Source organism: Periplaneta americana, chromosome 9, assembly GCF_040183065.1.
Source record: "Periplaneta americana isolate PAMFEO1 chromosome 9, P.americana_PAMFEO1_priV1, whole genome shotgun sequence".
In the NCBI taxonomy this organism is placed as follows: Eukaryota; Metazoa; Arthropoda; class Insecta; order Blattodea; family Blattidae; genus Periplaneta; species Periplaneta americana.
The window spans coordinates 50321076-50335665 of record NC_091125.1 but is presented as its reverse complement, the minus strand read 5'-3'; the positions used below and the strand labels follow the sequence as shown (position 1 = coordinate 50335665).

Sequence of the window (14590 nt, the reverse complement as noted above, 5' to 3'; positions counted from 1 at the left end):
TAATAAAAGATAGATACGTGATTACAATCAGTTAAACTAATGCAGTTTCATTAAATTAGAAGACAGGCAAATGGATATTATATACAAATAGATCTAATTTGTATTCTGTTGAACAATTAATTAATTGTAAATATTTATATGTTATGTATTATTATGTGAGTGCGTTTATGTTTGAAAAACACAAGCTGATAAGCAGACATCGGATTCTAGGGCAAATGCCTATTTTGTTTCTTTAGGAGAAAAGTAAAAATAATTATTAATATTTGTGTTTCATGGGAATTGAAAGGTATTCAAAGAGTTTTATAGTGCCCTAAAATGCCCTAAAACGGTTATTAGAGCCTAATTTGTTAATATTCGCCTAAAAATGCCCAACTCACTGTAAAGTTTCGCATTTTACTCTTACTTTTTATAATTTATACATGCATTCACTGCGAAATTTAAGGCATTTAAAAAGTGGAAAGTTTGCTTCACACCGGCCATGAAACCATTGATAAAGGAAACAAAATGTTTTGAATCTCACGACACTCGCAATAGATTTCACCGAATTTAACATGTTTGTCGGCATAAATGCCGACAAAGAACCAACCTTAGTTTTGAAGCAGGCAACAATCGCAACATGTGCTGCTACCGATTCAGAGATATACTATACTATAAAAATGACTGTTTTCGATCTGAAACCGATTAGCTGTACTGCCCTTCAGAGTGTCATAAAATCACAATTTTTGGAGAAAGAGTGTTTTTGAAATATTTATGAAAAGTCGTAAAACTGCGAATTAGTAGGGTAAACCGTTACAAAATATTTAAAAGAATGGCCCTCCTAGTGTTAACACTACCAGGAAATGCAACAATAAGTGGAACTTTGTATTTTTGTCCAATTGAATCTCAATAACAACGGTTCATTTGAATGCTCGTTAACAGTTGCTCTTTCCCTCACCTTATTTGTGTTGAGAAGTTTTGAGCGGTAGGACGTTTTCCTGTGAAGTTTAACGCGATAATGCCGAAAACTGTAAGTGCAAAATCTACATTGATCCGGCAATGGCTAACAGAATATTCAGAATTCACTTATGATGGAAAAATAATATTCTGCAAGATTTGTAGCAAACAGGTATGTAACAATAGTTGAAATATATAAATTCTATTAATTTTAATGAGTAGGCCTATAATATTTATACATTGACTGAGCTATCCTGAGGTATAATTCTTTTTAAGACCACTACACTTTAACCTTTTAAATTCCGATAGTTAAAGTATTTGCAGGTCATTAAAATTTTGATTGTTCGAACCCACTAACTTTGTGATAAAAATACGGCAATACAACAATTAGGATTTTATTTTAATTCAGTTTACTTTACATTTTTAGATTTCGTAAGAAAAGAAGTGCCACCTAAAGCAGCATGTGCAAGGAGCGGCTCATAAGGCTAAAAATCAACTGCAACAAACTTTACTAACACAGCCTACTTCATCCAATCTCAGCAGCAATTTCTATGCTGATTTAACCAGAGCGTTTGTTGCTGCTAACATTCCCTGGAATGCAATTGAAAATCCGGTTTTAAACAGTTTTTACAAAAATACTGCAAACAAAATATCCCATCTGAGTCGACCCTAAGAAAAAATTACTTAGACAGAATATACAATGAAACTTTAGCTTCCATTCGGGAGGATATATGTGATTCTTATATATGGGTCTCTGTGGATGAAACCTCAGATCCTATGAATAGGTATATAGCAAATATGGTAGGAAAACTTAGTCCTGATGGACCTTCGATTCCACACCTCGTATGTGTTAAGGAACTTTCGAAAGTGAATAGCCAAGCCATTGCTTATTTTGTAAATAAAGGCCTACAGTCTTTATACTCAGGTAATATAGACGATTCTAAAGTTCTGTTGTTTTGTACTGATGCTGCCTCATACATGGTTGCTGCAGCTCCACTTCTTAAAACATTTTATCCTAACCTCACGCATGTAACCTGTCTAGCACATGGCCTTCACAGGGTTTCTGAAACAATCCGGAATGAATTTCCTCTTGTCAATTCGTTTATTTCTAACACAAAAAAAATGTTTTTGTAAAGCCCCATCCAGGATTTCAATATTCAGAGAGAACTTTCCAGATATCCCACTCCCACCTCAGCCGGTTGTTACACGATGGGGAACCTGGATTCAGTCAGTGGTGTATTATTCTAAGTATTTTAAAGAAGTGGTCACAGTTATTGATAAATTACCTGAAACTGATAGTGCAGCGTGTGTGAAAGCAGTGAAAGATTGTCTGAATGACTCACGAGTGAAAAACGATATTGCCTACATAACATCAAACTTTTCTTTCATACCTGCAAGCATTGAACAATTAGAACGTGAAAAACAATCTCTTTGTAGCCAAATAGCAATAGTAAAGGAAGCTCAAGCAGAACATACATTCTTCTTTGGGCGAAACTGGGAAAAAAGTTAAAAATAAGTGGGACAACGTATTAAATAAGAATGTAGGATTTTCATTGTTGGAAAAAGTATCAAGAGTGATATCGGGGGAAAGTGTAAATGTTCCAGTAAGTATTGATGTTTCTATTGTACCTAATTTAAAATTTGCGCCTCTCACATCAGTTTCGGTTGAAAGAAGTTTTTCTGCTTTCAAAATGATTCTCAGTGACAAAAGGCAAAGGTTAACTGTGGAGAATTTAGAAAAAATTCTGGTGGTGTACTGTGCAGATAATTATAATAAAGTCTGAGCATGGAACTGAATTTCAATAACTTAAAATGAGTAATCTTGATATCAATAATCATTATTTCATCAGTTTCAATATATTAAATTTGTGCAGTTCTGTTTATAAATATAGTATTCTATTTTAATGTTTAAACATACTTTTTTGTGCGTATTTTAGTGTATAACTAAAAATTTCAGTGAAAGAAATAAGTATGATACCTTGATGTGCCTAAAATGCCTATTTTAATTAAAATAGAGCCTAATTTTATAAATTTTGAGCTTATTTTAGTCGCCTAAAACTGCAATTTTAGTGCCTAAAAATCCGATGTCTACTGATAAGACATCAGCTCATTTGACGCAAGATTACATTTAGGTGAGTCTGAATTACAATATTATAATAACAATAGTGGCTTGTGCAACAAAGCTGCAAACTAAGTTTATTAGAAGTTCAAAGTAAAGATTTTTCAGATTTATTTACAGAAAGAATGCCACACATTTTGAAAGGTATTTGCTTCCATAATAATGGAACATACTCCAAGGAAGATGTAACATTTAAAGCAATGTAATAATTGAATGAAGTGTAACCATATCTTTAAAAAGCTTCCCTCTGAATGGTTTTTATGCCAAATGCTTTTTCTTGAACATATCCAGCTTCAGTTCTTTGAGTTTCAATGCGAAAATGCAAGTAACAATGTAAGGACTATCACCGAGTTTTTCATGTGGGAGTAAAGCAATAGCCATTTCATTGCGGATTGCAGGTGAGAGTTTGCCATGCTTGGTATAACTGCTGCTTGTTTCGTGAACTGCCTTGAAATGTAGAGGGCAGGATCACTATTTTTCCTGCTAAGAGATCCTGTTGAAGTAATCGGGAGACCACAAAATCTTTTAGGTCTATTGTTTGGTCAGTAAGTAATACCTTTTGGTTTTTCATTAGGAATTGTAATTTTTGCGCTTATGACAATACTGGTCTACATACTAAATGTTGCTGAATTAATTTGTGTGACTAATTAATGGATGAGAAATGGCTACAAACAGCAATCAGAAATGATACAAACTGAAGTAAAGTCATTCTAGCGAGCTTATTTCTCTGGCGTGGGGAACTGTGTTGCAATTGTGAGCCGTAAAGAAAGAGGAGAGAATCTATTTTTTTATTTGGTTATTTAACGACGCTGTATTAACTACGAGGTTATTTAGCGTCGATGGAACTGGTGATAGCGATCTGATATTTGGCGAGATGAGGCCGAAAATTCGCCATAGATTACCTGAAATTTGCCTTACGGTTGGGGAAAACCTCGGAAAAAACCCAACCAAGTAATCAGCCCAAGCGGGAATCAAACCCGCGCCCAAGCGCAACTCCGGATCGGCAGGCAGACGCCTTAACCGATCGAGCTACGCAGGTGGCTGAGAATCTATTGCTGAGATGCGGAAAATGAGGCAAATTCTATAGCAGAGTTGTAGAATCTTATATGCGTCCTAAATAAAATTGTTAATCGTAAATCATTACTGTTTCAATGTGTCATTCGTTGCTGGTTGCGGGAAATAGACTAACTCATCATGGTAGCAAGAAGTGAAATGGCCAGCTCTTCTTTCTACAAATGGTGTGCTTGGCAGCGTTCACAAGTCTAGTCGATTAAACCAAAAGAATATGAAATTAATTTTGACGTAGTTTAAGACGCAGTTAAAATAGGAAGCATGGTTCAATTACTAATGCCTCTTCTATAGTACCACAGTAATATCTACACAGCACCGCCATTAAATATCTAAAAAAAAACCCACACCACTTGATTAACAACAATAAAAGTAATTTTTATTACAATATTATCTAACATACGTTTTGTAGTTTCTAATAACATATATGTATAACAGTTACTCACAAAATTACAGAAATGAAGATCTAATTTAAGATATTCTCTACGTCTACTTATATAATCCCAGAAGTTTCACTTTCACTTCATCAATAATAGGATTAATGTGTATCATTAGTCACAAATAGTCACACCATGGCATTAGATAAAATATTGCACATTTAATGGTAAAAATGACATCAAACTTACTTACGTTTTATAGTTTTTAATAACCAATACACAACTGTACTCAGAAAATTACACAGCAGAGAATCAGAGCTGTAAATTCTTGATAATGTGTAACCTTCTTAATAAGTTTTGAAGTTTTTAATAACCAATATATAAAAAATGCTCAGAAAAGTTCACAAATGAAGTTCGACCTATTTACACTATGATGTCAGAGAGTTTGAGCTATAAATACGTATGTTGGAAATCCTGCAGATCATGGCCTACTTCAGCATTTCTCAAACTATGGTCCGCGGACCACCTGTGGTCCTCGAAGTCTGGCCTTGTGGTCCTTCAAAAAAGACAGAAGAAAAAATAAAATTCAAACGAATTGCACATCGCTTTATAGCTCATCTGGCGCCTGTAACCCAGCCAGGGACCACCCGAATTCATAACAGAGGACCAAAGTACCGAATCTTTTCATGTATTTATGACTTTCTTAATAGTTCTGCCGACATCCAGTCTGCACATTGAAATGGTCACGTACCGTACTATATGTCGTACACCAATAATACAACTCTGAAGTCACAATTTAAACTTATTTTCGAAGTAAATATGACGAATTTTCATGGGTTCCTGATCACTTTCATTGCGATATTGAAAATAACAAACTTTCATTGAGTGAAAGAGAACAGTTAATTGAACTCTCGAATGACACCGGACTTAAAATGAAATTCGAAGCGGAAGGTATGGTTAATTTCTGGACCTCATCACATGTGAAAAGAGAATATAGTGAACTGTACAATGGTGCTTTAGAGATTATAATTTAGTTTGCTTCTACGTATCTGTGTGAGAAAAGGTTTTCATCACTAACTCTAATAAAAACAAAGTACCGAAATCGACTCGAGTATGTGACGATCTCCGACTTAAGCTTACCAGATAAATCCAAACATAGAACAACTGTGCAAGAATCGGAAGGCTCATCCATCTCATTAATGCGAGTACCAATATGCATTTATTTTTTTAGTTAATTAGTTAAAGATTACCCAAACTCTAATACCTTGAATTATAAAAAAACAAAATGAATTTTCTTCTATTAACATTAACTTAATTAGTTAATACTAATATAAAATTAATTGAATTAAATTAATTTTAATTAATTATTTTTTAAAATATAAGTATATGGTATTAAAATATGCTACAAAAATGATAAATTTGCTTTCGAAGGGAACAAGAGTAAGGTGGTCCGCAGAACTGCTCTGACTTAAAAAAGTGGTCCGCACTTCAAAAAAGTTTGAGAAACGCTGGCCTACATGATGAACGAAGAAAACTGAATCCTTATGAACGAAACATAAGCCTTCTTTATACGCATTTCTTGTAATATTTGTTAAATTATAAAATTTATGAACAAATGTTTCAAGTTTTTAGTATTTTTGAAAATTTCTCGAGTTAATAACAAATCGAATGAGACATTTCTCATCGTGATAGGTGCTGTAGTTTTCTCAAAATGTTGCGTAAGGAACGAAATTATATATATTACTATATGATGTACCCATGCAGTAATCTAGCATCTTGCAGTACAAAAAGGTGGCTACGCTTATTGCACCAATTACTCTTATCTATATTGTAACCTGAACACGATTTGTCCGTGGGATACAGACGAACTGTAATGATAATTTAACCAACAACAAAATGAATATATTTAATAAAGATTACATTAAAATTCAAAAAGTTCTGACACCTGCGCCTCTAAAAAATGTCAGTCACGAGTCTCTATTTGACATATCAATGAAGAATGCGTGAAGTTAATGAAGAAAGGAGAGAAAGCACTGTGATTGAACAATGAAAAATCTATCAACAGAATAAATGTACACGCATCCAAATGAAAACATGGAAGAAAATACTAAATGCACTCAAGAAAAAGTAGATATCAGAAAAGACAACTTGCACATGCTGTGAAAAGTAAACAAGATTAGGAGGTGAATAACACAATGCGGTACACTGCAATCATAATTAACAACAGTGCACTTAGTCTATGCTTGACAATCCCGATGTTTTACTGATCCACGGTTCATGGGTCCAAACACTGGCGAAGCTAGAGAATTTCAATACAGGGTGCGTCTCATGTAGCAATTTTCGTGACGAAGTACAGCTGGGCTACAATGAAAAATTTCTTGTATCCTAAAGATATTGCACATTGCACTTGTTAATTTTAATGTCTAACATACCGGTAGTAAGAAAAAGTTATTTGCAGTAGGTCTAAACAATAGCATTAGCAACTCCTATTTCAAAGGAAATAATTATACTTAAACATTTTTGTCAGCATCTAATTAATTTCTCATTGTCTAGTTTACTTGAAACATGGTACCACTAGTGCTTTTACTGTTTTGAAAATTGTATAGATTACCAAATGCATAAAATATTACTTTTTCTAAATAATTAACTAATTCATGTTTAATACATTTTTATTCTATTTTAGCCAAGTTTGATATAAGTGAACTGGGTCTATAATTGAAGCGTCTTCTGGAACAACGTTGTAAGTTACAAAAATTTCATTCGGCGTGTTTCCGTGTAATAATGTATGTCATGTGACCTTGCTATACTGTTTGGCTTGCAACTGTCCATCAATGCAGTACGTGAAATTTGTCCTCTCAAAAGTTTGCTACCCTATAAGAACAACGTTGTACGTGTACACATTTTTGCAGCTCCTGTAAAGTTTACCAAATGTAGCTTATAACGTTGTTCCAGCCGACGCTTCAATCATTAATGTTTTTTATCTTCTGATTTATAAATTGGAATAACTACTGTATTGTTTAATTATTTGGATAGATTTCTTGAGATAAACATAAGAGAAATAAAATATACAAAACAAGAACACCAGACTTTTTTACAATAATTTGGTAAAGCTACTAGGAATCATTATAATGAAAGATGCCTCTGGAAAGGAACCATGTTCTTAAATTCATCAAAAGAAGGGGAGAAGCCGAGTTTATCGGAAAACATACGAGCTATACCGATCTGGTCATGAGTTAGCCTAACCAAATATTGATTAAGAAAAGAAAGTTATTTACGGAATATTTTGAGTCTAATACATTTTCGACGTGTTTCTTACAATTCACGTATTATGAGGGGTCCACAGGTTCATTTGAACGTACCCAAGCATTCCCGGCACCTCTCGTAGCTACGTCTATGGTCCAAAGGTGACTGAGAACTATTAATTTTTCAGAGCGATAAAAATTCTTAGACTAAAATAGCTTCCTTTGAAAGGAAAACAGACAAGTTCTCTGTGGCGCTGATTTATGGGACGCGAAAGAACCCTGTCTCTGAAAAGCAGAAAGAAAGAGGGGTATATGAAACGAAACGTTATCCCATTTCTCGCCCAGTATCCTACTTCGCGCAGACAGATGTCTCTGCAGGTCCGTGAAATAGCAGCGGGCTCTGGTGCTAGAATTAAGAAAGTAGAAATAAAATACTATTACTGTTGTGAAGATTCAGTAGGCCTAAGTATACACTAAGGCTACTAAACTTCCAAACTGCCTCAAAAGTGCAATGTATATAAAACAGTAATAAAAAACAACTAGGCCGACGTGAAAAGGCAACTCACCATTTCTTATGTACGGTAATCTTAAAATCTACGAATGTAAAACAAGACTTTTTTTTTTATAGAAGGAAAGAATTCGATACCCGACAGACGTGACAAAAAAATTGTTAAGCAGCTTTTGTCTGTTATATTATATATTACATATATATATATATATATATATATATATATATATATTGGAAAAGAAAACAACTGTTGATTTCCTTTTTTTTTTTTGATAATTTTACCGGCCAGAGGCCTTTTCCTAAAGTTTTCTTTTTGTTTATCTTATTTCTGTTTTTCTGGTTTCTTAAACTAGTACGTACACAACACCCATGCCCGAGGCGGGACTCGAACCCACAACCCTTCAGGCCAAGCGATAAAGACATGCCGTGCCTCTACCGCTTGCGCCATCCAGGCTGGCAAACCTTTCAGTCGTAAAATTATGACAAATTTCTATTTCACTGACAGTGGGACATACACTACCGGTAAAAAGTTTTCGATCAGCTATGAAAACAACTATATACTTTATTTCAATGTATAAACACATCGGAAAAACTAAATAGACCAACAAATAAATATTTTCTCTCTCTAGGATTACGATACGGTAGAATATTCAAAACGAAATCCCTGTTTAAACCACAAATCCAAGCTGTGATAGGTGATCCAAAACTTTTCACTGGTAGTGTACATTCTCAAATTACTCCGATTTTTTCTCACCACCATTCGACCATTGTCACCATTCCTCCATTTCCTTGACTTCTAACGTCGTTCTCTGTTTAGATGAGTAACTTCTTTGGAACTTGTTTTATGCTTCTATAACAACCGGTCTTCCCTGTCTCTTATTTGAAAATTTCATTCCTCCATTGTCTTATGGATATAATTATTATGTTCTATCACAGAAGATCTCCCTTCTGTCCATTCCTCTTGATAACTACTGCATGATTTTCTTCGCCCATCTCTCGTCCTAGCACAGCTTCATTTCTTATTCTGTCTGTCCATTTCACACGCTCCGTTCTTCTCCATATCCAAAAATCCAAATCCTTCAAGTCGTTTCTCTTCACTTCGTTATAATGCCCCATACAGTGCCACACTCTACACAATTAGTCTCTTCCTTAGTTCTTTCTCTATAGGTCCGCAGAAAATGCTCGTTTTTCTATTAAAGTCTTCCTTTGTCATTACTAGCCTCCGTTTGGTTTCCTGGCAACAGATCATGTTACTACATAGTCATATTACAGTCAGATATAAATTTTTTTCTAAGCTGTGTGGGTCAAAAATGCTCTCGCGCATACTTTACTTTTGCCACGCAGCTTGGGTTTTATAAAAATACTGCTGGATGCACTCCTAAATGCCGCAAAGACGTCAGGTTGTGTAAAAAGCCTCTGCTCAGAGAAGCAGAAAGCTCGTGTACTCAGTTCTTAAGAAAGTTTTAGAAAAGTTTTTTTTTTATCAGGTGGCTGAAAATGTTACGAAAGAAAGGCGAGTTCGTTCCTGATCACATCCATTAGGATAAGAGAAAAAGAGGTAATTTTTATACAGCACTGCTCCAAGTACTTTGTTGCCTCCGCCGTTTTAAGTTATTGTTGCAGTATCGTTTTATCGCAATTTTACCGGAGTTGACTCTGCAGTTGAAAAGGAACGTTAAATGAAAGATTAACAATTACTGGTTCTACTTTATACCTGGAACGACACACTCGATTATCTTTCTTCCCACAGCTGTATTCTATTATCGCGACACTTATTCTATCTCCTCAACTTCTCTCATTCTTCACTTTTATTTTGCTGCCGCTCATTTCTCGCCCTCTTATTTACATCCCCTCGAAACAAGTTACCCTCCCTCCAGCGTCTTAGGGATGAAGGAGCGCAGGAAGACGCTGTCGTCGGGAGTCGTCGAGCAAAATGAACGCTATAACTCATCGCGAGCGACAATGGCTCTGCGGGCGACGGCGACGGGGCATCCACCCCACGAAGAGGGAAATAGCGCTTACCACCCCGAGGAGACGCAGAGAAGATTATTATGTGATTTCCATTGAAATGATAGTTGTTACCATTTCTGAAGGGGAGGAGCAAGCAGTGACCATTCCGAAATGTCATTCTTGTTATTACAGCGTTGGTGGAATCCTTATAAACTCCCTGCCAGATGCTATCTCTGTTGATGAAACAGATTCTTGAAAGTTCTTACTGATTATACTTACATTCCCAAAATAGCCTTCACAGATCTTCTGTCTCATAAACGAAAACTACACGGTTTAGGCCTAACATCCTACTTTGACTTTAGAATGCCGATATCAAATAATAGGATATAACATTTCCTCTTGGTTTCTAATAGCATATTTGAAACAGGAACGAATGTTGTTTCATTCTTAATAGATGTTCCTGTCATTTCAACCAGTATTCTGTAGTTAGGACTAGCTGTTTGTAATATTCAACTCAACTCGCATTTCTTAATGTTATTGTGCGGCCAAGTAAAGTAGCCTACAACCAGCAGAGGTCGCAGTAAGTTAAGATTTATTGCAACGATTTGCTTTACACATTCCTCACTGATAATACAAATTTATGAATTAAAAGTTTAGCACATATACTGTTAATAAGTTGTATTTTATTATTATATTTTTACATACTTTGACCATAGATTCCTTAATTATATGCATTAATTCTCAGTTATTGTTTATTTTAAAGTAGCAGCAGCAGCAGTAGCAGCAGCAGTAGCAGTAGCAGTAGCAGTAGTAGTAGTAGTAGTAGTAGTAGTAGTAGTAGTAGTAGTAATAAAAGGTAGAGTTATCCTCTAGTCATGCCATGAAGGCACTTGGGGACATGGAGGTAAAATAGCCCTATATGTTTCCTTTATCTCGGCACTAGAATAAGATCGTGTGGTCGACACCACCTTCCGTCCGCCCTGGGGAAAAGACTCGGTACTGAATTGGTAGGATGCTGAGTGAACCTTGGGGCCATTTTGGAAGTTCGGCAACGAGAAAATCCCAATACTCGGGATTGAACCCTGGACCTTCCAGTACGTTTCCATCTGCTCTATCGACCAACGTGCCCAACCGCCAGTAGTTAGTAGTAGTAGTAGTAGTAGTAGTAGTAGTAGTAGTAGTAGTAGTAGTAGTAGTAGTAGTAGTAGTAGTAGTAGTAGCTGCAGTAGTACCAGTAGCAGTAACTAATATTTTATTAAACTTTTCCGGTTTTCAGAAATTGACTTTAATGCTCTTTCCTCTCGAAAGATGGGCGCTAACTCAGCCAGTTGCGATACTTCTCTCCGCCTGTCGTGGAAGGTGTGAAGATGACAACGAAACGATTTACAAAGGGTTGTAGGATTGAGAAGAAAGCGGATTGTAATTGGTACTAACCCAGCATTTCCGTGGAGAAACTTGGAAAATCATGAAAAATACATGTTAGGATACGAGTGAAATTTTCATCGTTAGCGTCCTAGCTTCCATTTTTGTCTATTTGCACTAATTCTTCCCTACAGTTCTCTAATATTCAATGCTTACCTGACGGTTCACAATAATAAACTTCACTGCTTTTCCTCCGTACATTTCTATTTCATTTCTCTTCTGTCATTCTTTTCATAATATGACAGTAGAGGTCTACCAATTTAATCTTCCAATCTCTATGCTTGCTCTCACATACAGGCCTACATACAGTCTTTCTTGTTTTTGCTTCCTTTTCGAGATAAAAATTGTTTTATGTGAAACATTTCATAGTGTGTTTTGGGAAAGCCATCATTTAATTTCCAATACGCAGTCAATCTACGAGAGCCGTGTATTATGATAATAAATTACAGGTATTGAAATAATTTTAGATTTTTCCTTTAAATGTGCAGCAATTTGATCCGAACAAATGTAACTTTTCGTTCCAAAAAGGAATGTTACAATGTTACATTTCTTCTGTTCAAATTTCTACATATTTTAAATACAAAATTAAATTCTTTCAATAATTTATTATCATAATACACTGCTCTGTTAAACTGACTGAACATACTGGAAATTAAATCAATGACTTTCCCGAAACACGCCATGAAATGTTCAATATAAAGCAATTTTTTTCTGGAAAAGGAAGCAAGCATGAGCAAAATTGTATTAAAATCTTTTGTTTGAAAACATCTCAAAGAATAATTCCCTGAAATTAATGACATACGTATATACACATATAATTCCTATGCAGACCGGTCCCAGCTAGTCATGTTCCACCGGCTTAATGACTTTAGTGCGGAGCGCCTGTCCCGAGAAAGCTAAGTGGTAAAGGGGGTAAGTGGAGTGGGACTGATCTGCGTAGGGAAGCGTGAACGGACTGGTCTGTTACGTCGTCGCGCGACCATTCGCCTCCCGACAACAGATTTTGTTAGGAAGAGGTTGGAATGGGACGCACACACATTTCGTCTACTCTACAACTTCTTCAATCAAATATTTTCATTGCTTTCAATCTGTGGAAATTTTGTTTTATTTCCCGAATTGGTGCATTGTAGTTATATTGTACTATTTTCTACACTGGTTTTATACAGACATAATTATGTATCTCCTTTCGTTGTGGCCTACTTATACAGGTGCTCAACTTATTATTCGGTCAGGCTTTAAATTGAATATTTCAAAACTTTAATAAACAATTTGAAGCGAAATAAATACATTATTGCGTATAAAACAAAAATATTTGTACAACATACAAAGTAAACAATATAATCCATTTTTCCAAATTAAATCTATCATTACAAAAAACAAACTATTTATTCTTTTATCAATATAAACAAAAATATCACAGTCAACTTAATATTCGGTCAAAAGTTAAAAAATAAAAAATATACTCCTTCATAACAACTGCAACAGGAAATTAATACCTTGTTGGGTACCAGTTCTGCTGGATAACATGTTGCAACCGTCTGGACATACTGGCTACGATCCTGCTTGTATATGTTCCATCAATACGGCCCCATTCCTCTTCCAGTCGTCTCTTTAACTATTCTTTTGAAGAAACTGGCATTTTTTTCAGTCTTCTGTTCTGCTCATTCCATAGATTTTCTATAGGGTTGCAGTCGGGAGATTGGGGAGGAGTATCGATAACTTTTGGACAGTTATACAGTAACCAATTGCGCACAATATACGACTTACTGTATGTTTGGGGTCGTTGTCTTGGTAAAATTTAAAAGTATTACGTATTCCCAACTTTTCAGCACTCTTGTGTAAATTTTGTTTCAGGATTTGGAGATACTGTTCCTTGTTCATGTTACCGTCAATGAAGACGAGCTCCCCTACTCCAGCAGCTGACATGCAGTCCCAAACCATAACCTTTCCACCATCATGCTTCATACTTGGTTGCAAGTTATCAATTTTCATGTCTTCTTTCACCTTACGCCACACCATTACCCGATCAGCCTGACCAAAAACGCTAAATGGATTTTCGTCCACGAAAATGACGTCATTCCACCATGCTTCATCCTTGTCAATATTGTTGTTTGCAAACTCAAGTCTTTTCCTTCTGTTAACTTCAGATACCAGAGATTTTTTCCTAGCCATTCTTCCATAGTAACCACTCTTCCTTAAAATTTTTCTAATTGTTTCAGGGTGCACAGTCTTTGAAGATTCTTTTGATAGTTGGGGAGCACTTATTCGAGGGTTCTTATTAAATTTCCTGGTGATCGAACGTACATCTCTGTCTGTTAACTTCCTTGGTTGCCCCCTCTGCGGGACATATTCAATCCTGTCTTCATTCTCATATCTTCTAATTATGTCCCCGACTGTACTCCTCATATTCAACATTTCGGCGATCTCTCTATGTGTACGTCCCTTCGCATGGTGAAAAATAACAAGCTGTCGTTTTTCGAAACTATTACTCTTGCCTTTGCGCCCCATTATTACAATGATCTTGCAAAATCAGACTACAGGTCTGGAAGTGTTAACAGCAAGAAGACAACTGAACCATACCACTCCCACCCTTCACTATACAATGCTTGCAGACGACATAGTAAACACAGTGAAAAAGGGGACTGTATCACACTGACCGAATATTAAAGTGTACACAATCTTTTTGCTTCTCATGTTCAAAAGGACAAATAATATGGTATATATTACTTCTGAATCAATAAGCTTAAGTGTTTGCTCAATATTCTTCTATCGTGTCCTTCAATTAATTAATAATACTTTTTATGTTTTTTTTGCACTTACTGACTCAAGTTCGAAAATAATGAAATTTAAAGCCTGACCGAATATTAAGGTGAGTACCTGTACTTCAAATTAGGAAGTGCAAACTGATACTTGTTATTTTACAATCCTATTTTGAATTTTGTCCGTGCTCCCTTTACTTTCTGAGATTTCT

The 14590-nt window shown here is 35.6% G+C and overlaps 1 protein-coding gene across 1 annotated transcript in view; it reads right to left on the bottom strand.

Annotated features, from left to right (window-relative positions):
• hwt (heavyweight) overlaps positions 1-14127 on the bottom strand; it is a 275487-nt gene extending 261360 nt beyond the window's left edge. Inside the window, exon 1 of the mRNA XM_069834175.1 lies at positions 13387-14127. Coding sequence (XP_069690276.1) covers positions 13387-14127 — 741 coding nt within the window. The remainder of the gene's footprint in view (positions 1-13386) is intronic.
• Positions 14128-14590: the final 463 nt, after the last annotated feature.